Here is a 25,769-nt window from a genome sequence, read left to right as displayed (position 1 = left end):
AATATAATCAAGATATTATTTATGCTGACCAGTGTCTTTAACAAATCTTTTGATTAAAACTCAAAGCATCCCAAAAGAATTATATATTAAAAAAAAAATCACAGTAGTCGGAATACTGTACATAAAAGGTATAACCGCATCACAACAAAATCTGTAGCAGCTCCCTGTTACTGAAATTGTTTCAAGTTCACTTTGGAATGTTTGCAGGTTGGGATTGATTACTTTCCATTATCCACACCAAAAGGCCATGCCCATTTCACATACAGTGATCAATGACAACCTTATGACTACCAACCTACTATTGATACGAAGCTGTCCAGGCGATAGCAGCATCACCTGGTGAGGAATGACTGCTTGTCAGACACACACGTGGTGCATGTAGTATCAGTGAGCATGCTGTCCACGTGTAGAGTGGGGAGGCACACAGTCAATCTGAGTTTGGCCGAGGGCAGATTGTGATGGCCCTAAGACTTCACACCAGCATTTCAGAAACTGCACGACTTGCCGGGTATTTGAGGAGCACTGTGATGAGGCCTTCAACACTTGGCGAAACAAAGGTGAAACCACGTCGAGATATCGTGGGGTTGGGCGGCCACTCCTCATTATACGTGTCGGTCATCGTAGGCTGGGCAGACTGCTAAAATGGGTTAAGTGGTGAACTATGGGAGGAATAACATCATATTTTAATACTGGACAGAGTACAAAAGTGTCTGAACACACAGTGCACCGAACGCTCCTAACGATGGGCCTCCACAGCCGATAACCCGTGCAAGTGCCAATATTAACACCACAGTATCGGCATCTACAACTGTATTGGACACGTGACCATCGGCACTGGATGTTAGCATCGTGGCAGAGCATTGCGTGGTCTGATGAAATCTGATAGCTTCTTCATAATGCCAGTGGGAGTGCACGAATCTGTCATCTTCAAGAGGAGCAGGTCCGTGACACCTGTACTGCAGGATGGAGACAAGCTGTTGGCTGCTCCATAATGCACAGGGGAACATTCACATGGGCATCCTAGGGTCTAGTGGAGCTTGTGCAAAGCACCATGATGGCCAAGGAATGTCATAAACTGGTTGCAGGCTACGTACACCGCTCCATGACAATCAAGTTTCCAGATGGCAGTGGCATTTTTCAGTAAGTTAATGCACAGTGTCAGGAGGCCACGAGTGTGATGGAGTGGTTCAAGGGAACATGGTAGCGAGCCCCAGTTGATGTGCTGGCACCTCAACTCACCAGATCTGAACCTAAACAAACTCATATGGGATATGACTGAAGGTGGCATCAGAGCTCATCGCCGCCCGTCCCCAACCCCCTTCTCGGAATTTACGGGAATTAGGTGACTTACGTGCACAAATGTGGTGTCAACTCCCTCCAGTGACCTACTAAGGCCTCATTACTTCCTTGTCATGACATGTTACCACTGTTATCTGTGTCAAATGTCAACATAATGCAGGGTTGCCACAGGTTCTGGAAGTCAGGGAATATCAGGGAATTTCCAACACGTCAGGCAAATTCGGGGGGGGGGGGGGGGGGGGACTGGAAAAATCTCATTTTTGCCTCTAGATGAAATGGTTTGTTTACTGAGGTGTCACGAATCTTTGCCAGGTGGGTGCAGCAGAGTACGTGCACTGCTTCCCTACTCCCTCATTTCTACTGCTTCTACCCTTCCTACCACTCCCCTCAGCTCGCAGTCAGTGCTGCCACCATTTCTTGCCACTACCAAGCAGCTGCTGACGAGAGGCAAGGGGGCATGAGGAATGGTTTGCTTGGATTCTCAGAGACTGTAGACGCAGCAGCTGGACACAGCGGTCATGTGTGCATGAGTTGTCTCTGAGTGATTGTGTGAATGTGTGTGCGCTCCTGTTTTCTGATAAAAGCTATGGCTGAAAATTTAGTTGCAGAGTGCGATTGTCTTTTCTACGTGCCCGTCTGCGGCTCAGCAATCATCTTTATGGTGAGTTGCTACCTACCCTTGCTGTTATTCATTTTCAGAGTATTTGAGCAAGTTATCTGTTGCATGGATTGATCACCATGGTCTCATTTCAACAACATGCTGTCTGTGGCCAATGAATAGCTGGCCATGTGAGTGGATTTCCATGACGGGTCAAAATTGGAGTCCATTTCTGCAGGTATCTGTAATGGAATGGGCCCGCTGATCTGAAGCCATTCGTTTTCCACTAATTTTCGGGCTTTGCTCGTCGCATCTAGCCTCACAGATCTGCCTGCAGGCCAGGTCTGTTTGTGTGTGGCATAGTGCAGTGGATTTTCGTAGTTCATCCACAGACCCAGGACTACATGCTGCTCAGCAGGACAGAGACCATGGGCATAGATTTCAGAAACTGTGACTGTGTTACTGCAAGCATGTTGTACAGTATGGCGTTTTATAGACATTTTATTTGTTTTAGTACATGTTGGCACTTCAAAAGCAGTTTGTGTGTTAGAAAGTATGGACAATAAGAAGAAGAAAATTGCATCAGTTGCTGGTGGTTTGTACGCTATGAACTCATATATTTCTTGAAATCGCACAGTACCTGTAAAATGATAGATATAGCACAGTGGGTAATAACCGACAATAACGAACTTAGCAGAACCAATATTTTATTGGCGGTCACCTACAGTGTTGCTTTACACAATTCTTCCCCGCCTAATACATTTCTTTTAGGAGGCCTACTTTTTTCTGAAATCGGTGAAGGTATTTTAAATCTGTCTTGTGACTCCAAAGAAATGCATATTTTTGTCACCAAATGTGCTTCATTGTATTGAAATAAAATAACTTCAGTGGTCTTAATGAAACGCGTATGCCATTTGGCTTGCTTTCTCCATCTAAAAGCTGTTCATTACAAAAGATGTTGATGTTAGTACTTAAGATTTTTCCTCAAATCAGGAAACGCCATCTATTTGCAAGTTTATTTTGGATATTTTCTTGTTTGCACTATTGTTTCTTGTACCATAGCTGGAAAGACAGATTGTCAACTCACGTCTTATCTTATCCATGAAATCTCAAAATTTGTCAGGGAAAAACACTAAAACGTTGTGGAAATCGGGGAAATATGAGGGAAGTTCAATTGGGGAAACTTGTGGCAACCCTGTACTAGCTATCAGGTAGGTAGGTGGTCATAATGTTCTGGCTAATAAGTGTATGAATAAGATTTTCTTACGTAAGTGCAGAGCTTACGCTGAAACATACATATTTTAGGAACAATTCAAATGATTGGTTTACACACACCCACAACACAGTTTCACGGCCAGCACACTCAAACAAGATACCATACTCCACTAATTACTCATCATTGCGAGAGCAAAGTCAGAAAGATAGTCATGAAACAATCACATATAAGTGGCAAATATTTCAGTCTAACAAGGTGGCATCTATATAGAAAGAATGCACAACTTTTTGCACTGCGCTACCTACATCCATAAAATGCCACTAATGTTTGACATAAAGAATGTATCATGATAGAGTCATGTGGAGTCAACTTAACTATAACATGCCAGTGTGAAGCAAACAAATGACAATATATCCACATCTTTCATATGATACTGGACACACCAGTTACGCACATAGGAGGCTTCTAAGGGTACTTGGATTAGCTGTCGGACCCTAAATTCAACACGATACAATATTTCGGTGATCCATCTGTCTGCAATCTTCAGGAGAATGCCACTGGTGCTGAGTGTCACTAAAATCGGATGCTGAGACTGCAAATCATTGTCCTATATAGGCCTTCATACCATACACGTCGCGTGTGTAGAATGTAATATAATGATTCCAATCCCAAAGAAAGCTGGTGTTGACAGGTGTGAAAATTACTGAACTATCAGTTCAGTAAGTCACTGCTGCAAAATACTAACACAAATTCTTTACAGGCAAATGGAAAAACTGGTAGAAGCTGACTTTGGGGAAGATCAGTTTGTGTACTGTAGAAATGTTGGAACACATGAGGCAATACTGACCATACAACTTATCTTACAAGATAGATTAAGGAAAGACAAACCTACATATCTAGCATTTGTAGACATGGAGAAAGCTTTTGACAATGTTGACTGGAATACTCATTCAAATTCTGAAGGTGGCAGGTGTCAAATACAGGGACCGAAAGGCTATTTACAATTTCTGCAGAAACCAGATAGCAGTTATAAGAGTCAAGGGGCATGAAATGGAAGCAGATGTTATTCAGCCTGTATATTGAGCAAGCAGTAAAGGAAACAAAAGAGAAATTTGGTGTAGGAATTAAACTCCGTGGAGAAGAAATAAAAACTTTGAGGTTTGCCGATGACATTGTAATTCTGTCAGAGACACCAAAGGACTTGGAAGAACAGTTGAATGGAATGGACAATCTTGAAAGCAGGATATAAAATGAACATCAACAAGAGTAAAATGCAGATAATGAAATATAATCAAATTAAACCAGGTGATGCTGAGGGAATTAGATTAGGAAATGAGACACTTAAAGTAGTAGATGAGTTTTGCTATTTGGGGAGCAAAATAACTGACGATGGTCGAAGTAGAGAGGATATAAAACGTAGACTGGCAATGGCAAGGAAAGCGTTTCTAAAGAAGAGAAATTTGTTAACATCGAGTGTAGATTTAAGTGTCAGGAAGCCTTTTCTGGAAGTATTTGTGTGGAGTGTAGCAGTGTATGGAAGTGAAACATGGACGATAAATAGTTTAGACAAGAAGAGAATAGAAGCTTTCGAAATGTGGTGCCACAGAAGAATGCTGAAGACTAGCTGGGTAGATCATGTAACTAATGAGGAGGTACTGAATAGAATTGGGGAGAAGAGGAATTTGTGGCACAACTTGACTAGAAGAAGGGATCGATTGGTAGGACATGTTTTGAGGCATCAAGATATCACCAATTTAGTACTGGAGGGCAGCATTGAGGGTAAAAATCGTAGAGGAAGACCAAGAGATGAATACAGTAAGCAGGTTCAGGATGATTTAGGTTGCAATAGTTACTCAGAGGTGAAGAGGATTGCACAGGATAGAGTAACATGGGGAGCTGTGTCAAACCAGTCTCTGGACTGAAGACCACAACAGCAACACATCATGTGTGCCGTCCACCACAATTGCTGCCCTCCAAGACTGGGCTAGTGACTCTGCCCTTAGTAGAATACCAGCAGTAATGATATATCACACTCAGAGACTATTTTCAAACACTCAGGCTGGCCGAATTGAAAAACAGCGTGTTTTTATATGTGATAGTACTAGGTTCCACATCCGGCTAAGAGGAAAACCATTCTCTATCTTAATCAAACTGTCTGCTGACTTAATTTCCATGGCCTCTTTATAAACAATGTTGCAAAAACTGAAAGTATTGACATCTATTGCAGTCTTGTCAAATTCCATCCTGTGTCCCTCATTTAGGCGATGTTTTGCTGCTGCTGCTGATTTTGCGGCTGTTGTAGCCTTGTGTGATGGCGATATTTCATGCAACTGTCCTGAACTGTGTGAATGAACAGCTGATGTAAGCCTTACGACAGTGAAATAGAAATTTATAAATGTCAAGCTTCCGAGGTCCCAAATTATCTTTCAGAGCCAAGTATTGCCCTAATTTTGGAAGATGGACAGAACACACTCTTAATGTTAAAATTTCCTAAATTCTTCCAGTCTTAACCATATGTACCTAGAAAAGAAATAAATGCCACAGATCTATGCCTCTCTTCCTGCATCTGCAGGGCATGTCCAAACTCCATAACCCAACGAATCTGCTTCTCAGAGTACCAATTTTCCTTAAACACAGCCGTCAAATGTGCAAGTTCTTGGTCTAAACTGTCCATGTCAGAAATGGCATACGCTCTGCGTACCAGAATCCTAAAGGTGCCATTATGTTTGTACGGTGGATGGCAACTCTTAGTATGCTGATACTGATTGGTGTGTGTCATATTTTGGTGAACACTATGTCCCATATCATCATCTTGTTTTTTGTAAGTGCTGACGTCCAGATATTGAAGCGTCTCATGACTTTCAACCTCTATGGTGAATTTAATGCTGGGATGGAGTCACTTGAATTGGTCCAATTATCTGTTGAGACCATCACATCTGTAAGTCCATAAAAAATAGGTATTGTTTATATATCTCCAGAAGCACATTGGTTGTGAAGCTGAAGTCCTCTGTGACCTATCCTCAAAGTCCTCCATCAGTTGGTGACTTACCCATAGCCACTCCATCATTCTGTTAACAAAAGTTGCCATTAAATAATGAATACATTGTTGACAGCACGTGATGATACAGCTTCACCAGTTGTACATCCATTTTCTTGCTAATCAGACTCAAGGACTCTTCCAGAGGGACACATGTAAATAGAGATACCACAACAAAACTCAGTAGTAAAGCCAGAGGACCCAGCCTCAAAGATTTCCACTGTCAAGTAAAATCCATTGAATTGAAGATATGATATTCACACGTGGTCAACATATGGGCTGAGAACAGATGTAAAATACCTGGCCGGATTATAAGTGGGTGCACCCAAATTACTAACAATAAAGCATAAAGAAACCCCAGTTATTTAACATTGGCAGATCATACAACAACGGCAGAATGCCAGCACCAGGATAAAGTTCCTTGTGTGAATCTTCCAACAACATCCTCTTTTTCAAAACAGAGAGAGTCTTGCACTTAATGTTTTCTGTAGGATCACTAGATAGTGTTCTGTAAGTCAGCTGGTGGTGCCAACGTTTGGCACATATGCCAAACTTTTTATGGACCATCTAGAGGAAACCTGCCTAGCATCTCAAACAACAAACCTCTTTCTGGTTCAGGTTCATTGATAATATTTTCATGATCTGGACCCAGGGTCAAGACATCTTATCCTCATTTCTCCATAACCTCAACACCTCCTCTCCCATCTGTTTACCCTGGTCTTCCTGAACCCAATGTGCCACATTCCTGGATGCTGATCTCCATCCCTCTGATGTCTCCTATTAAGCCCACTAACTGCAACTGTAGCTCTATTTAGAGAGCTGTCACCCCTTCCACACTAAAAAAATTACTCCCATATAGCCTGGCCACCTGTGGACAGTGCTTCTACAGTGAACAGAATTTCCTTGCTCAACACACTGATACTCTCACAAAAACTGGCTCTTCCCCCCCCCCCTCCCCTCTCCACCTTACCTCCCTCCCAAAAATAGTCTGCAAAAGATTTTTCGTGCCATATCCTCATATACTCCTAAACCACCCTTGAAGAATCAGCTACAAAGTAGTGCCTCGTTTATCACCCAGTATCATCCTGGATTGAAGCAACTCAACCATATTATTTGCCAAGGTTTTGTTTATGTGTGTTCATGCCCATAAATGAGACACATCGTACCCAACATCCTTCCCACCTGTCCTAATGTGGTATTCCATCATCCACCAAACCTACACAACATTCTGGTCCATCCATATGCAATTCCCACTCCCAACCCTTTGTTCCATGGGTCATATCCCACTGGAAGACCCAGGTGCAAGATTGACCCAACCAACACATCCTAATCTAGTCCCGGCACAGGTGTATCCTGTGCCATCAGAGGCAGAGCCATCTGTGACAGCAGTCATGTCATACACTGTTTCTGCAGCAATTACTGCACAGCAATTTATGTGGGTATGGTCACAAACCAGCTGTCCTCTAGAATGAATGGCCATCACCAAACTGTGGCTAGGAACACAGTTGTCCACCCAGTGGCACACATTCTGCTGAGCACAATGTACTGGAGCTCACTGGGTGTTGCACAGTGAATGGTCTCCCTTGCTTCTAAATTATTTAGATTCTGCCAGAACTTTCTTTACTGCACTTACATTTATGTTTTCTATTCAACTTTAGTCATGGCTGTGTCCTATGATTTTTGTTATATCCAGTATGCTGCACTTCCGCAGAAAATTCAGGTCAAATGCAAGACATGACATTACAACTACAAACACGTCTATATCTACCATACCATCACAGCCATATGGCAGTACTTAATGTAACACAGACACATTTCAGTCCTACAGCCTCTAATACAGGCGGCCATGGTCAGCGTTTCTTGTAGTCTTGCAGTTCCTGTCACCTCTTCATCTTAATCGATATTTAGGGATATTTTAGAAAGTGCTGTACCCACAAAATAAATATTCGCTAAATTTTCTATTATTTGATGAAAGCCAATTATTTTCTTTATTCTTGATGAAATAAAACATTTTCAGTTCAGGATGTGTATACTGTCAGGATCTCTAACTTGTGTAGTTCCAATAGCATAAAGTGCTGCAATATTTAAAGAGCAGTTGAGTGCAACATTTTTTCAATCCAAGAGCTGAGACTTTATTTCATTTTTTGTCCCCAAAATCACACGCACAATTTCATTAGTTCTGCAGTAATGTTATTTTGTATCCATTCAGGTGTATCTGTTCAATTACTGTGTTTTCAGCTCAATGTCTGATATGCATAACATGTTTGCAGAGATTAATTTGCACTTACACATGGTAGCATTGATGTTAAAAATGCTTCCATATTATTTACGAAACTTTGCACTGAAGTGTTACCTGTGTTCTGCCTCAGATAATTTGTAGACAGTTTAAGAATGAGAGCTGATAGGGTACAGAAACCATAATATGATCACCTGAGATCCCCTTTTGCTTCCCCATGCTGCTTCTTCTCATTGACTTCATCTCCATGGACTGAAATCTTGAGGCTGAAAATGTAAGTCCAAACTATCTCTTAAATCCACAAGATTAGAAACATAGATTCTTCTTGAAACATTATATAGTAACTGAATATGACAGCAGGAAACACTTCTTTTAATAAATTTCTGTTGATGAACATTAACATTTGTTACATTAACTGAACAGTTTTTCCACTTCACGGGATAGACACAGGCACTGCATGTTTCTGTCAGTCACCCTGCCCCGTCTTGTAGAAACATGTTATTCAGTCTCCCAATTCCATGCACCTATAAAACAATTCTCACACAATATGTGTGTTTGCATTTATTACCCCCTTAACAAAATTTCTACGTGCAGATGACAATCACCATTAGTTGGTAACAGATAAAGCTAGTACTTTATTACTTTTATGAACTGATAGGTTACACTTCAGGCTGAAATATGCTAAAAGAGTGATCATTTACACTTAAGGTACTGTCCTTGCAGCTGTTTGGTTTTCTTTTATAAATATTTGATTGTATTGCATCTTAGTTACTCTACAGCTCAGCCTTTAGAAAACAGTTACATTGAAAAGGCCTTCTGTAACTAGTGAAAATTAGTGGACTAGAACGAGTACTCCTCTGATGAGTTTGTACCTTCTGGATATTAGTGGTGAAGTAGTGCTTGTTCCTTAACAACTTGGATTTAATCCATGCTGCCATGCATGCCATGCTACCAGTTTCTACAATTATATGTGGAAACAGTGTCATCCAGAGAGCTTGCCTCATTAGTCACAGCAACATTATATCCACGGTAACATGAAGAGTGTTTCTTGTAGTGTTCTTAATGTTGTGCTTAACTGCATAACTGTTGACTGCAACTAGGTAATTATAGCAGAATCTTGTACACCAATACCTTATCCAGTAACTGATGGCCACAGACATCTGAGTCCTTGATTTGGCTGAAGGCACTATCCTACAACTACCATGCAACAAAATTCATTGTTGTCTTCTAAATCCTGATTTATAGCTCTGAATTGCTTTATTAATCTTCCATGATGACAGGAAGTTGTTCTTGGAATAACAATAATGGAAGGAGTAAAAGTAATAACTCACTGTATAGTTGAGAAGTTGAGTGGTTGATAGGTGTGTAAATAAGATTGGGAGGCATCTCTCTCTCTCTCTCTCTCTCTCTCTCTCTCTCTCTCTCTCTCACACACACACACACACACACACACACACACACACACGAGCGCGCCATGCAGAGAGAGCGTGCGCGCGCCCGCACACTCTCTCTGCATGGCCACATTGTACTGGTTCACTGCGATGTATCAAGAATGCAGCTGAAACTAAGGTAAGGGGTTGTCAGGTGGAATGGGTGATGAGAGAATGGAGGAGGAAGAAGAGTTGCAGGGAATGATGGCTAACAGCTGGTAAGGAGAAGCAGCAAGTGCTCAGGATAGGAAAATGGCACTAATGTGTTGAGTCGTGTGTGGCACTCAGTGATGTTGAGGAGTGGACTGGGAGGGGGAGATCGGAAAAAGAGAGAGGGAGGCTGTGGAGAGGACGATGTGAGTGTAGAAAGAGTGAAGACTTAGTTGGATATCTTGGCCACAGCTCAACAGTGGCTGTTCATTTGTGTGGGGAATTAGTTGTTGGTCATGGCGACTAAAATACCGTGTGGAAGCTTTTATGTGATATGAGTGCTTTCACAGGTAATAATACCTCTGATTATACATAACATGCCTGTAATGGGACTGGAAAAGGATGTGCTAATGGGTGCATAGGACGGGTATTGTTTCTGGGCCGTATATAGGGCCATGTGGCACAGGGTAAAGGTAGGGCATGGCACAAGGACAGATCAGGATATTTCACAGATACTGTGCACAATGGTTACCACTTCGTGTGTGTGTGTGTGTGTGTGTGTGTGTGTGTGTGTGTGGGGGAGGGGGGGGGGTCCGTGTTTTTGTTAGCTCTGGGGGACATGGTATAAAAGTTTAACAACATTTTCAGTGTTTGCTTTGTGCCAGTTGCCCACTCAGTGGCTCCATTACTCCCATACTGTTTTATCAAACCTTCCCTAAACTAAACTATATTACCAGACTCCACCTGATTGTGCTCACTTTTGTACAACCTTCAGAGCAGTGAAGCTATTGCAGATGTTGATATTAAATTTAACCAATTTCCAGAGGTTCATAAATCTGTTATGTGATTTAAATAATGGAATTATTAGAAGTTCATTGTGTAGTTGAGGTGTTCAGCAGTTGACAAGTCTGTGTGGGATTCAGTGCTAGGACACCGTAACCACACATGTGAATGTTAGCTACTAGGGCTACACTGTCCAAAAGCTTACCATTGATTTAAATCTTGACATCTTGGGTTGTCAGGTGTTCTACTGGAAATCAGTGTCGTAATTGCACAATAATTCAGTAATGTAGCTCGTAACCTTCATCAGGTGCGACCTGAGACTGCTCCTCGAGCTGACCTGGTCCAGTATTTATGACTGTGAACTCCTTCCTCCACCGGTGGTTGCAGATGTTCCCTCTGCAGTCTGCATATGCTTGCTGTGATCTTCTGGAATGTTGCTGTTCTGTTATCGGTCCGCTACAGTTCTGGGTGTTCCCTCTGTGATCCACACCCACCAGACCCGCTCCTGGGTGTTCCATCTTTGGTCTGGTGCATTTGGAATTCCGTCTGAGGCACCAGGCATTACCCCTGTAGTCCACTCCTGCTGATCTGCTGGAGCGTGCAAGTACAACGCCGATATCCGGCAGAATGCCAGACAACCCAAGTTGTCATTAGATCGCTGGGAAAGCATGAAGAGTTAAATCAAAAAACTTTACAGTTTCAATCTTGTTTATGTGCCTGATGACCACTCATCACATCCAATATTTGGTTAATGGTTAGGTGTACACCATTCATTATTTGTATTCCACCTGGGACTTGCCAGTGTCGCTTTTACGTAATTTGTCATGACAGTGGGAGATTAACTGGATAATGGAATCCAACAAACTGAGACTGTTTAAACAGAGGTCTCACTTGACGATGCATTTCTCTGCTCACTCAGATGGAAAGAAGCCAGAATGGACAAATTTTTCAGATTTCTCTGTGCTCTATTATCTTTGTAAATGTTGCCAATTGTCTTCTGATGGAGTCTTCACATGAACCCATCACAAATATGTACCTAAAAGTGCATAATGAAATTTATGCAGTAGTTGTTTCATAGGATCTACGTTGCTTTATCACATGATGATGGAACATGTCCTTATATTGAATCATTATTGAAGACATTTAACAATCGTAATAAATAATAATAATAAAATTGTGTTAATGTTAATTTCGAATGACTGGTAGTAGATAAAGAATAGGGAATGTGGCCATCACATGGAAAAAGTTAGATTTATGTGGAGGTGTTGATGTGCAAAAATTGTACTTGTTGCTGTTAATTGACATTGTCCAAATTCCTGTTTATTGTCAGTGTTTGAGATTTAGCAGAGTTTTAGATTTTATTAGAGAGCTTTATTAACAGAGACATTATGTTAAGTTCAGTTTGCTAAGTTAATAACACTTATTGATTTCAGGTCTGCATAGGGCCATCTTTACCTCAGGGCAACATTGCTGTACCCCCTCCACCACAGTCTCCAAGCATAACGTCATCTGTGAACCTTCAACCAAATTTGCCGCAGGTTAGTTGTGCAGGTGTATTCCTACAATCTCCTGTTTCACAAAAAAGCTGCTGATCTCAGTATTGATAAGCTAACCATATGGTGAATTCTGTCACAAATGGGACTAAATGCAACAGGAAAAAATACTGGTTACAGCGCATCATAGTCGACAAAATTTACACCAGAAAACTGCCCACAAATGAAAATAAAATAACCGGCCGCTGTGGCTGAGCAGTTCTAGGCACTTCAGTCTGGAACCACGCGACCGCTACGGTCGCAGGTTCGAATCCTGCCTCGGGCATGGATGTGTGTGATGTCCTTAGATTGGTTAGGTTTAAGTAGTTCTAAGTTTTAGGGGACTGATGACCTCAGATGTCAAGTCCCATAATGCTCAGAGCCATTTGAACCATTTGAAAATAAAACAACATTACCTTAATAAGAAGAATTACAAGAAACATACACTGCCATACCATTGAAGAAAAATTTTGCATAAAATCAGACTAACACTTCAGAAAAGCAGCCTAAAAATAGGCATCAGAACACATTGCGTTCACAAATTTGTCATAACGTTGAACAATCCTGTATATTTGTACATTCAGGTGCCCATAAATTAAACACAATGACTGAATAGATTTACATTGGACAAACTGAGTGATATTTCAAAACAGTATTTAAAGATCCTATCTTCAGTTAGTACACACTTACAAGAACAAAACTATACAGACAGTGACATGACACAATGCCTATCTGTCCTACATTTTGCCAAAAAAGCCTGCTTACTAAATACTGTAGAGGAAAATGAACGGATCGATATGAAAAACAAGAAATTCCATGAAAGTTTCCTTAGAGTTCTTTAATGACAACCTTTCTTTGCTCTGCTAACAGAGATTACACTAATCAGAAGTAGCATTATATAGATGTTATTGCCTATACACCAGTTACCAATGACAACTGCATATATTTTGTAAAAAAAATTCCTGATTACAGCAGTATAAGCAAAAGATAGATTGCTACTCACGGTGAAGATGACACGTTGAATTGCAGTCAGACATAACGAAAAGACAGTTCCACATTAGCTTCTGGCCAAAGCCTTCTTTGGAAAAACACACACACATTCATTCAAGCAAGTACGACTCACTCTCACATGACCGCCATCTCTGGTAGCAGCTCAGACCGGAATATTAGTGTGACTATCAACCAGCTGTTCACCAGGATGAATGGCCCCGTCTAACTGAGGCCAAAAGCAAAGTAGACCATCTTGTGGTACAAAGTCGAGCTGAACACAATATGCTTGATTTCAGTGGGTGCTTCACTACTCAAACCACATGGATTCCACCCCCCACATTCAGCTTTTCTGAACTGCACAGATGGGAATTATCCTGGCCTAAACCTATGGTAACCTACCATCCCCTGCACCCTCCACCTGACTGTTTCCACCCCTTTTGTCCTATCACCTCCTCCCTATTCTCATCCCCTAACCATTTGTGTGTGATACTCTGTGCTTATGTGCTTGCTGGTTTTGATCTTCCCTGCTCCTCTTCTCTTTCCCTCCCCATTCCTCTCCCCCATACCTGGCCTCCCAATGCTGTACGTGTTGGAAGTGTAGTTCCAGCACACTCTGCCAGTAGTGCTCTTCTCTCCCCAATCTGTACACTGCTCTCTCTTCCCCTTCCCCGCCCCTTCCAGCTTGCTACTTTGTTTCTATGTGACAGTTGCATTCTAGTCCAAGCTGCCAGAGATGGCCATTATATGTGCACAAGGTATGCTTGCTTGTGTGACTGAATGCACGTGTGTTTCCTTTTTTGGTGAAGGCTTTGGCAAAAAGCTAATGTCTTTTCACTGTGCCTGTCTGCAACTCAGCATGCCATCTTTGTGGTGAGTAGCAGTCCGTCTTTTCCTTATATTGTTGATATTCCACCCTGGAATTTCCATTGTTTTATACTGATTACATATATGTATATATAAATCGTGTAATGACATTGTTACATGAAAATTACAAAATATTGTCATTGGCATATGCTAAAGAACATTCTTCACGTTACAATGAACTGAAAATTCTCATATGCATAAAACATCACTATATACACTGTAAGTAATTTATTATAAGAAATGTTCTTTTGTGTAAAACAGATACTGCTGATGATAGGCAACACCCAAAACTAGTTCGGTAAAATGAAATACTACTGACAAGCAGCTTCTGTTGAACACTTAATTATTATGATGACAAATTTACTAAATGTTTTGCTACAGACAAAATAGAATTACACTTCAGACAGTTTGTGCACATGCCTGCTATTTACAATTAATGAAAGATTCAGTGACACTTAGCAAGTACTAATATTTATTACTGTTAAAATTTATTCTTTGTTCATCATCAGTGTCATATTGACGTTTGCTCGCTGCAGAATTTTTTTTTTTTTGTCATGAGGTCTTAGTGCAAATAATTCCAGGTTCGCGTTGCCACTCCGCCTGTCGGCACGGGGGCAGACCGACCTGCTGTAGTCATTAATGTTCCTGCGCCTGGCCACCCTCAGTTCAGCAACAGCATTTCATCTGCAGGATTCACGACTACATTCCAGCAGGTAAACAAATCTGGCCTTACATTGTATAAGAGATGAACTTGATTGAGAAGAGAGCAATTTACAATAAAATTGTAGAATGCAGTTTGGTATGCATGTGCACATGAAACTTATACACAGTATACATATTTTAACTAGGGAAGTAAGCTGCTGTATATAATAAGATATGCCTATAACATAATACAGTTGCATTTTTAAAACATTTATTACATTTAAATTTTCTTAAAAAGCCTTTTTGTGATTATGTGGTAGTTGTACTGGAATTTTAGTGTCCATTGGTAAATTAAAGTTTTCAGTCTCTTGAATAGTTTTGTCATCCTCTGTCTATTCTTATTTTAAACTAAATTTGCATTCACACTATCTGTCGCACTTGACACTTTCCACTATCTGATTTATATAATGTAATATTTTTATACCTCCAGTTCCTGCCCCCCCCCCCCCCCCCCCCACACACACACACACCAATTTTTCCCACATTAAGGTAAATTAGCCTTAAATATTATAGTAAGTGCTTCACTAACAAGTACCTTCTGGTCAGGGTTTTCTGTAGAGTTCTTTCCGTATATGTTCTTCCTAGTACCATTTGTTTATTGTCTTTATTTATCTAGCACATATTTAAATTGCTTTATTTTTAGTGCTTTTAGTTCCTTATTTCCCTGTTTACCACTATTCACATTTTGCTCCTATACATTGCCATGCTCTTGTAATGAATATATAATTAATGATATGAATATAAAAGAAGGAAACATTCCACGTGGGAAAAAAATATCTAAAAAACAAAGATGATGCGACTTACCAAACGAAAGCGCTGGCACGTCGATAGACACACAAACAAACACAAACATACACACAAAATTCTAGCTTTTGCAACCAACGGTTGCCTCGTCAGGAAAGAGGGAAGGAGAGGGAAAGACGAAAGGATTTGGGTTTTAAGGGATAGGGTAAGGAGTCATTCCAATCCCGGGAGCGGAAAGACTTACCTTAGGGGGAAAAAGGATGGGTATACACTCGCACACACACACATATCCATCCACACATATACAGACACAAGCAGGCATATCTGCTATTTGTGTGTTCACACTACTTAACAATGATGTTCCTATTCGCTGACTACATCATATGTCCTATGGTCTGGATATCGGCTGGCGAGATCACGACATGAGCTATAATTGGCTTACAATAGGGCATCATAATCTTGGTTTCCATGCTTTAGAAATTAACGCGGTGTGTTTGATGCATTCAAATTTGCAATTTTGTAATTAGGAAAAAATGTTGCGCATCGTAATACGAAAATATGCAGCGTATATGGTGCTGCACATCACCAAAAATCTTTCCAAGACTTTCTTTCTTTCTTTTCCCCCTTCCTAAAGTGGTGGCGGAAAGTTCTACGCCAATGATGTATAAAATGTCAACCATTCAAAGGATTGATAAGTTTTACAGTTCCAGGGAAAAGTATACGGTCACCAGGGAAAAAGTGTATTTTCTAACTGGGAAATCAGGTAATTTTTTTTCCTTGATCATGTATACACCCTGCATGTGCAAGTGTTCCCAACTGTAATGTAATAGTGGTACTCTGATGATTTTAAATGTTGCAAGATTAGTGAATAGATCACCCATGGCACAGAAAATTCATAGTGCTGAAAATCGTAAAGGAGAAAAGAGGAAAAAGGGATTGCTGAAGCAACACCAGCTTATTCTTCACTTGGGACAAGAAAAATTTGACAGATAAGTAAGACTGACACATTCCTGTAGGCTTTGATATGGATTATACTTTGTGGTTACAATCAGTACAGTGATGATCCCACTTTAAACAAACTCCTATTTAGTGTGAAAGAAATCAGGCAGTTTTCTGGATGCAAGTCGTTACTTCAAAGCTGGCTTCATGAGGGTGGTTTCCAACATTTAAAAAATTTCATCCTGGACATTGGTCATTGAGAGAACTGGATTGCAAATTACTGTATTTGCATCTGGCAAGAATCATTTTATTTAGTGACATTATGTGGCCTGAAAAGACCTGGGTTAATTTGTCTCGTAACTGGACAGAAGGGACCATGCAGCACAAGGAACAACAAAATCACTATCAGGCAAAGTTGCCATTATAATTGTCTTAACACGGCCACACTTATCACTCAATCAAAACTGAGAATTCCTGTTTGATTTCTCAAAGAAAGACAACTGCAGTGAGGAAATTAACATTATTTGATTTCGTCAAGTCATTTTATGATAGTCTTATTCAAAATGTTCCTCTGAATTCAACTCTAGCCATAGAAAACATGCCATACCACTCTTTTGGTCTGCATGAAGATCCTAGCAAACCCAGGAATGTTTTGAAATTGCTAAATATGTATGGGAATTGGATATATGCCTTCTCCCTTTCCCCCTTCTCCCTCTCTCCTTCCCCCTTCTCCCTCTCTCCTTCCCCCTTCTCCCTCCCCCCTTCCCCCTCACCCCTCACCCCTTCCCTGTTCTCCCCCTTCTTCCCCTCCCCTTCTCCACACCCTCCCCCTCCCCTCCCCCTTTCCCCCACTACCCCTCTACCCTCCCACCCTCTCCCCATCCCTACCCCTCCCCCCTCCCTCCCCATCCCTCTTCCCCTCCCTCCCCATCCCTCTTCCCCTCCCTCCCCATCCCTCTTCCCCTCCCTCCCCATCCCTCTTCCCCTCCCTCCCCATCCCTCTTCCCCTCCCTCCCCATCCCTCTTCCCCTCCCTCCCCATCCCTCTTCCCCTCCCTCCCCATCCCTCTTCCCCTCCCTCCCCATCCCTCTTCCCCTCCCTCCCCATCCCTCTCCCCCCTCCCTCCCCATCCTCCCACTCCCCCTCCCTCTCTGCCCTCCCAATCCTCCCCATCCCTATCCTTCTCCCTCCCCCTCTCTTTGTCCTTCGCCTCTCCCCCCTCTTTTTGTCCTTCGCCTCTCCCCCCTCTTACCCTCTCTCTCCCCTCTCTTCCCCCCTCTCTTCCCCCCTCTCTTCCCCCCTCTCTTCCCCCCCTCTCCCCCCCTCCCCCCTCTCCCCCCTCCCCCCCTCTCCACCTCTCTCCCCCCTCTCTCCCCCCTCTCTCCCCCCTCTCTCCCCCCTCTCTCCCCCTCTCTTCCCTACCTCTCTTCCCTACCTCTCTTCCCTACCTCTCTTCCCCCCCTCTCTCCCCCCTCTCTCCCCCCTCTCTCCCCCCTCTCTCACCTCTCTCTCACCCCTCTCTTCCCCCCTCTCTCCCCCCCTCTCCACCCCCCCTCTCCACCCCCCCTCTCCCCCCTCTCTCCCCCCCTCTCTCCCCCCCTCTCTCCCCCTCTCTTCCCCTCTCTTCCCTACCTCTCTTCCCTACCTCTCTCCCCCCTCTCCCCCTCTCCCCCTCTCCCCCTCTCTCCCTCTCCCCCCTCCCCCCCTCCCCCCCTCTCTCCCCCCCTCTCTCCCCCCCTCTCTCCACCCCTCTCTCCACCCCTCTCTCCACCCCCCTCTCTCCCCCCCTCTCTCCCCCCCTCTCTCCCCCTCTCTTCCCCTCTCTTCCCTACCTCTCTTCCCTACCTCTCTCCCCCCTCTCCCCCTCTCCCCCTCTCCCCCTCTCCCCCCTCTCCCCCTCTCCCCCCTCTCTCCCTCTCCCCCCTCCCCCCCTCCCCCCCTCTCTCCCCCCCTCTCTCCACCCCTCTCTCCACCCCTCTCTCCACCCCTCTCTCTCCCCCCCTCTCTCCACCCCTCTCTCCACCCCTCTCTCCACCCCTCTCTCTCCCCCCCTCTCTCCCCCCCTCTCTCCCCCTACCACCTTGAGCCTAGTTAATTGTTATTGCAAGCAATTGGGAATTGAAGTTGCTTAAAATGAATGGGTAAATCATTTGGGACATTGGTACTCAGGGTATGAGAGACCTCACCTGCCGCTAGATCAGTGAGGTAGTAGCTTCAGTTTCAGTATTTTGCATAATTTTAATCTGCAAATGGATGAGATTACAAAGTTTTCAATGATTCAGTCTGTAGCAGTATTGTAATTGTAAGCTGATAAGCCACAAATACAACTTTCCTATTTTCTGTTAAAAGTGGCCGCAAGGAAGGAGAAAAAGCACGTAGTTGTGCATACAGCTTTTGTTTAACAACATTATGAGAAGGAAAGTTGCTACTCGTCATATAGCGGAGGTGCTGAGTTGCAGATAGGCACAACTTGTGAGAGTCATTTTGTTGTGCCTATCTGCTACTCAGCATCTTCGCTATATAGTGAGTAGCAACTTTCCTTCTCATAATATTGTTACATTCGATCCTGCATTTTCCATTGTTCAATTTTTGTTTCAAATTATTATGAGGAGAAAGAATATATATGAGAGAAACAGTTTGTCTAATAGTTTAAATGCCTTGCTGTCATAGCTAAAACTATCTGTGAGAAAAGAAATGAAACCGACCCTTTTCACAGTACAGCATAGTATAGCATTTTCATTTCATTCTCGCAACCATTTTTAAAAGAAGACCTGTGCAACACTGTTTAAATAAAATATGTAAGTTGTGTCTGTCAAAACATTCATTAGATTATCATATAAAAACTTGAAGTAAGGTTGAGAACTTCTCAAGATTTTTTGGTAACAACAAAAAGTGAAAAATCCGTGATGGAATTTAACAATATTATGAGAAGGAAAGTTGCTACGCACCATATAGCGGAGATGCTGAGTCAGAGATTGGTTTCAGTTGCATGAGACTGCAGTTGTGTGTGACTTGCATTTGAGTGTGTGCATGTGTCTAGTGTTGACGAAGGCCTTAATGGCTGAAAGCTTTAATTGTGTGTCTTTTTGTTATGTCTATCTGCAACACAGCATCTCCGCTATATGGTGAGTAGCAACTTTCATTCTCATAATATTATTTTTGGTAACCACATTAGACAGTGAATAGTGTCCATGTAGTAGTATAAATTAGTCCAGTGGAAGAAAACAAATACTTTGTTTTGGGCAGAGAGAAATTTCCTATAGGTGAAAATTTAACCTGGCATGAAAGATGTAGAGTTAATGGAAGTTCTCACTCAAACTATGCTGAAAAGTGAACAAACTGGTAAAGGCAAATGTTTATAATATTTATCTGTATCTTGCCATTTCAGTGCAGTTGTACTTGGAAGGGCCCGGCTGAAAAGTAATGTTACAAGGAACCGTATAAAGTCTATGGAGCTTGAGAGGCCTGTGAAAGAAACTACTGGCAACATTACCCAGATAACTAATCTTAAGTTGATAGTTATACCAAGAAGCTAGGGCAGGAGATACAGATTCATGAAGGATTGCTGAAAGAACAGGTTGAAGACGTGGTCATGTCTACCAGCTCCAGGACAGTTCTAGGACTGAGGAAGAGGACATAATTGATAGTATTTATGTAGGATGCATTAATTCAATTATTGTATTTGGCATTGTTGTTCCATTATTGCATAGCAGTTCTTCCCTAATAGCTAGCTAATAACAACATAGCAATAAGTAGGCATGATATACTTGCTCCATGCTGACAGCAGTGCACTACCAAGCTAAACTGTCAAGGATTAAAGAGTTATTTGTCTGCACTGTAATATCCCATCCATTCAACACAATAAGCCCTCAGTCTTCCTAACTTCTAACAAAAATATGTATGTCCTTTTGCAAAAAGTAATGTTAATGTTTGTTACCCTTACTCTTTTGTTCTTATTCTGAAATTTCTTATACCTTGTTTACAGCTTGTGCAAATTGCAAGCTAAATAACAGTGGCAATAAGATGCAGTCCTTTTTAACATGAGCTTGTTTTTTGTTGTGATTCTTTAGTTTCTCCCAGTGTATCTGTTGATCGAACAGTCCAAGGGTGCACTGCCAGTTCACAGCGTCCAATGAGTTCAATATTTTGCCGATCAGACATGCCACCGTCGTAAGGTGCACTGGCGAACTGAACACCTGATGGCGTGCACTTTGCCTGCCAGAGCTTTGAGTACAACTCCCAGGAAAAAAGACTGCATTTACAAATGGCCAATCATTACGATTCCTGACCTGGCACTGGATTAATGGTGTTACCTAGATGGTACCTAATTCCATTCATATGAAGACCACAGGATGTCAAATATCAAAATTCTCAAGGCTTTCTAACAAACCATCACTGGAAGCCCCATGCAAGATGGGCATAAATATGACTGACATGGAGCTGAGTGATGATGGCAGTTTCAGCTCTGGAGAAGGGACTAACTTTTTCTCACACACCTAAGTTCACACCGGTTGCAGACATTGTCAGTGCAGTTGAAAAAGTTACGGCGAATACCGCCTGAAGCAGCTGAAGAAGTACATCGTGAAACGTGCTGTGCTGTGACAAGAACTCGGCCTACGAAGTCGAACATTGGCAGCAGAGATAGGGCGGCTATTTGGGACTGGAGAAAATAGCCTGAGATTATCGTCTTACCTGCTCACAAAGACAGTGCTGCTGCTGTTCTTTCACACAAGGACTAAATTGAGAAGATGCAGAGCCTGCCAGATGACGACCACTACAGGAATATCAACGCTGACCCCACAAAGAAGGTGGAGAACAAGGCTAGGGCTCTTCTCAAGGACGCAGATTTACCAGAAAGGATCAGCAAAAAAAAACTGTTAACCTCGTGGACCTGTACCGGCAAGATTTAATGGAATTTCTGATGTTCACAAATATCAAATGCCATTGCACCCCACCGTCAGCAACATTATGATATCTGCATATTTGGTGGCAAAATACCTGACAGAAGCCCTTAAGTGGGTAAATGCACTCATCATGTCCGCAGTTCTGTGGATTTTGTAAAACACCTCAGCAACTTCAGGTGAAAGACTCTGATATCCTGGGGAGTTTTTATGTGATTTTGTTATTCACAGGGTACCTCTAAAAGAGTACTAGAGCTTATTGTCAGAAATTGTACAAGAATACCGACCTTTTGAGGTGTGTCTGACCTCCCGTATTTTCTGTTTAATGGAGAATACTATCAACAAACAGTTGTCACAATGTGCAGTCCAATCTCACCTGTGGACGCGAATTTGTATATTGTATACCTTTGTTTACCTTGAGGAAGAAGCCCTGGCATCATCCAAATGGAAACCCACATGTTTTTTCCATTATGTGGATGACACATTTGTCATCTTGCCCCATGGTAGGGACCAAGTCTTTCTGACTTGATTACACATTTGGACTCCATGCATCCTAACACCAAATTCATTATGAAGACCGAAGCAGAAGGAAGATTACCATTCCTGGACATCATGGTCAAGTGAAGAGCTAATGGGATCCTGGCATGCTCTCCGCCCCACCACAGCTTTACAACCTGTGGAGATGGAATAAGTCATGGAGGAAGTGGCAGCCAATGCCTTTATACCATAAAGTGGTATACTATCGGGAAAAATTGGTTGCATATTGAAGAAGTGCAGAGTAAAGATGTCTTTTGCCCATCCAATAAAACTTAGCATTATTGGAAAACATCAAAGATGATTTCAGTTTGCAGAAGGCCGGCATATACCAGATTACGTGTCATTGTTGGAAGACATATATTGGGCACACAGAGCGCACCAGTGAAGATTGTTGTCTAGACCACCAGAGGCACACTCCACCGATGCATTCCAACAAGTCAGCGGTCGTAGAGCACTGTTCATCTGAGAATCATGAGCATGATCATACCAGGATCTTAGTACAGACTTCCAAGTACTATGACGGTATCTTTTGAGAGGCCATAGAAATCTGCACCAGGGAGGATTTCATCAACCAAGATTGCGGCTACAGTCCTAGCATAGTGCTTGGGAACCTGCTGAAATCCTGGCCTGTTGGACCCTTTGAACTGGGAGTAAGCCCATGGACTGTTTACTTTTTGTTGTGTCTCATCATCATCATCGTCATCATCATCAACCTGCTTGGTTTTTTCGGGTGTTATAAATTACTTATCTGTCATTGTACTGCACCAGTTAACATTTTACCTCAGCTTGCATAGCCAGAGGCATTCTCTAGATCCACAGTTGAAGGAAGGTGTCTCAACTTTTCTTTTTTCTTTCTTCCATTTCTAACTGCATGGTCAGAATTGCTTCAGTTACCTTTTCTGGATAGCAAGTGGATCACTTTACTATTATTTATTTACTATTATTCTTTCCTTTCTCAGACGTTATGGCTGGTTAAAAAGGGAAAGTGACACGGACCTTGGTCAAGCGTGACTTCCTTTTGTGTATTTTTTGTATACTCTTCACGGCAGCCATCTGTCAAACTGGTATTGACAATTATCCACTAGTACTTTCTTTGGCATTCTGATAATGATCTTCTGTGAGCTTACGGTAGGAGACTAGATCAAAAAACTTCTAGTTCTTGTCTCCCAGAAATTTCAGTAACACCAAAGGCAAATTATAACACCTGCCAGCTTGACCTGAGATCATTTGGTGCATTACATATATGCACTTTTTGTCCACATCGTTTCCTATTCATCTCCTTTTGTGCCTCAAGCGAGCATTTCTCTATCATATTTGACGTACTCCTGCCATGTATCTGCCATTCTTGTTATTTCCATCTGCATCTTGTAAGTTAATGCCTTTACTTCGTGCTCATCTGAAACTGTTTCATCTGCTGGAAAGCCACTACAGATTTTTCTGTGGCTATGTCCTTTTTCGGTGTCTTTGCATTCTCACATTGTCTGATTTAACTTCAGATTAATTTCATTCTAAGGTACTTTTCCTTTTCGTAACAATGCCAATATCTCCTAAACCATTCCCTGGTAATACCCTGTAGTGGTCCAACTAGAAATATGCCCTCTCTTCATTAAACAACACAAGTCTCTAGCAAATTTAACTTGAGCCTGCCTATCTCTGTCTTCAGATCTTCCATTTCCCCCACATGTATATACCGGTATATTAAATTTAACATAGAGCTAAGAATACCTGTCAAGGAGATCAAGAAAGACAATCTGTAAAGTACCTGATGATAAGGGGTTTATTAGGTAGGAGAAGAAATGTTGAAAAAAGTAGCTACAGGTTATCAGACTGGTTACACACTGCCACAGGTCTTAAAGATATTGAGGTTGAGCCACTTACGATACACTGATGTGCAAAATTTGAGGATGAAGGTAACTTTTGCATGAAATATCACTGCCAAGAAGCATAGCTTTATGAAACTTGGACCATACATAGAAAGAGCTGCTACAGTGTAGTGCAGAAGGTAACTGAAAGAAATACAAAGTGGGACATAGAGAAATGAAGTTTGTATTCAGACACAACAATTACACTGAAGTCACCGGGATTTGTGAGAGTCCTTGGACATTACAAAAAAACGGGACATGGTTCTTAATGGGATGAATGATTGCCATGGATGGCAGTGTATGCTGCGAAATGCTCCCATGCTGGCTACAAGATTATTAAGAAGTTCTTGTGCAAGGGTGCCCCATTCCACATTACATGTTCTTATCTGTAGCATCTAGCAGCATGAGGGTACATCCAGGATCCATACTCAGACTGAATCTTTCTCATTCGCTAAGAGCATGTGACCCCACCCCCCATTGGTCTTGTCCTTATGCTCTTGGCACCATCACAAATGCTGCTACCAATGTGTGGATATCACTGGAATATAACATACTGGTTGTTGGGCAGAGAGATCACACCAATCAGTTGCTGTGCCACTGTGGACCATGATGTTGTGTGTCATGCAGAACTGTTAAATGTAGTTACAATTGTGTCCACTGTGTGATTTGGGTCCATTATTTCCTGTGGCACAATGTAGTGGTCATGTGCTGCTGTAGTTGATTGTGGTTGACCATCCTCACTCCTTCAGATTGAACTGCCTGTGGCTTTGGAACATCTTCAAACATGAAAACAATGCAGTGAGCAATACCAAACTCATGGGCTGCAGTTGCCACAGTTTCCAGTTTCCCAGTTATTCGTATGTGATGTGATCCAGATATTGTCTCTGGGCCATGTTGCAATGAAGGAAACCACCACAGTGCACTGTAACTGTTGACTGATTAACACACACATCTTTTCCCGTTCCTTCATGTGCCTTGTGTTGGAGCCAGCCTCCTTTTGACTCTATAGCCATACTGACCCCACTGTATGACATCAAGCTTTCTATGTACGACTAAGAGACCTTGGGCAACACACTCCAGCACTTTGTCATTTCCACCAAGTTACTTTACCTATCTCATCTTTAAGGGGGGGCGTTGATTAAAAACACACACTATTTCAAAAATGCACCAAATCCACAGTTTTGGAGATAAGGCAATGAAATTTTGTGCCAAGCTTTACATGAAAGTAACACATTTACATATAAAATCCTTTGATTATATATATATTCAGCTTTTTTTTTGAATGAAATTTGAAGTTTTATTTTCAAAAAATAATGTATGTTCCTTTTTCTCAGAAATTATTAAAGAGATTTCTACAAAAATTTCTGTGTTTCATCTCTCTATATGTCGTATATCTCAGCTTGCAATCAGAATTTCAAAATTGGCACTTGAGACAATGTTTATTATGTTTACAGAAATATGTGTACAAAATTTCATAATTCTAGCATTCATAGAATCTGAGGAAAAGGTACATAAACTTTAAAAAACAAACTTTTCAGGAAACGCAATTTGAAGTTCAACCTAACTTTTTTCATTATGTCACTTCTTCAGAAATTTACATCCACACCTACATCCATACTCCGCAAACCACCTGACAGTGTGTGGCGGAGGGCGCCTGAGTTGTCTTTCCCTTCAAGGCTTCTCTTGTTGTTGTCTGTCTTCTTTCCTTTACCAGGTCTTCAACTGACTTTTAAGCTGCAGAGACACACTGTAAATCTATTTTTCTCAGGATGTCTAGAGTAAAATTTCCTATCGTGAAGCACATTCTTTCTAATACCTTCATCCTCCTGATGTTCCCATCATTAAATACAATAACTGCATCAAAAGTTGCAATTCTGACAACTGTAGAAGATGCAAATGTGTTTTTAGAGCATCCTTTCCAGATGAGTGAATTTAGAGACTCTTTTGGG

At 41.9% G+C, this 25,769-nt stretch overlaps 1 protein-coding gene across 1 annotated transcript in view; it reads left to right on the top strand.

Moving 5' to 3' along the window:
• The window catches only part of LOC124782008 (zinc finger protein 37-like), a 148,290-nt gene that overhangs the window by 42,313 nt on the left and 80,208 nt on the right, over window positions 1–25,769 (top strand). Inside the window, exons 6-7 of the mRNA XM_047253906.1 lie at window positions 12,183–12,287; window positions 14,717–14,848. Coding sequence (XP_047109862.1) covers window positions 12,183–12,287; window positions 14,717–14,848 — 237 coding nt within the window. The remainder of the gene's footprint in view (window positions 1–12,182; window positions 12,288–14,716; window positions 14,849–25,769) is intronic.

The sequence above is a fragment of the Schistocerca piceifrons genome, chromosome 1, assembly GCF_021461385.2.
Source record: "Schistocerca piceifrons isolate TAMUIC-IGC-003096 chromosome 1, iqSchPice1.1, whole genome shotgun sequence".
Taxonomy (NCBI): Eukaryota; Metazoa; Arthropoda; class Insecta; order Orthoptera; family Acrididae; genus Schistocerca; species Schistocerca piceifrons.
The sequence above is the reverse complement of the archived record's forward strand: the minus strand, read 5'-3'. Positions and strand labels throughout refer to the sequence as shown.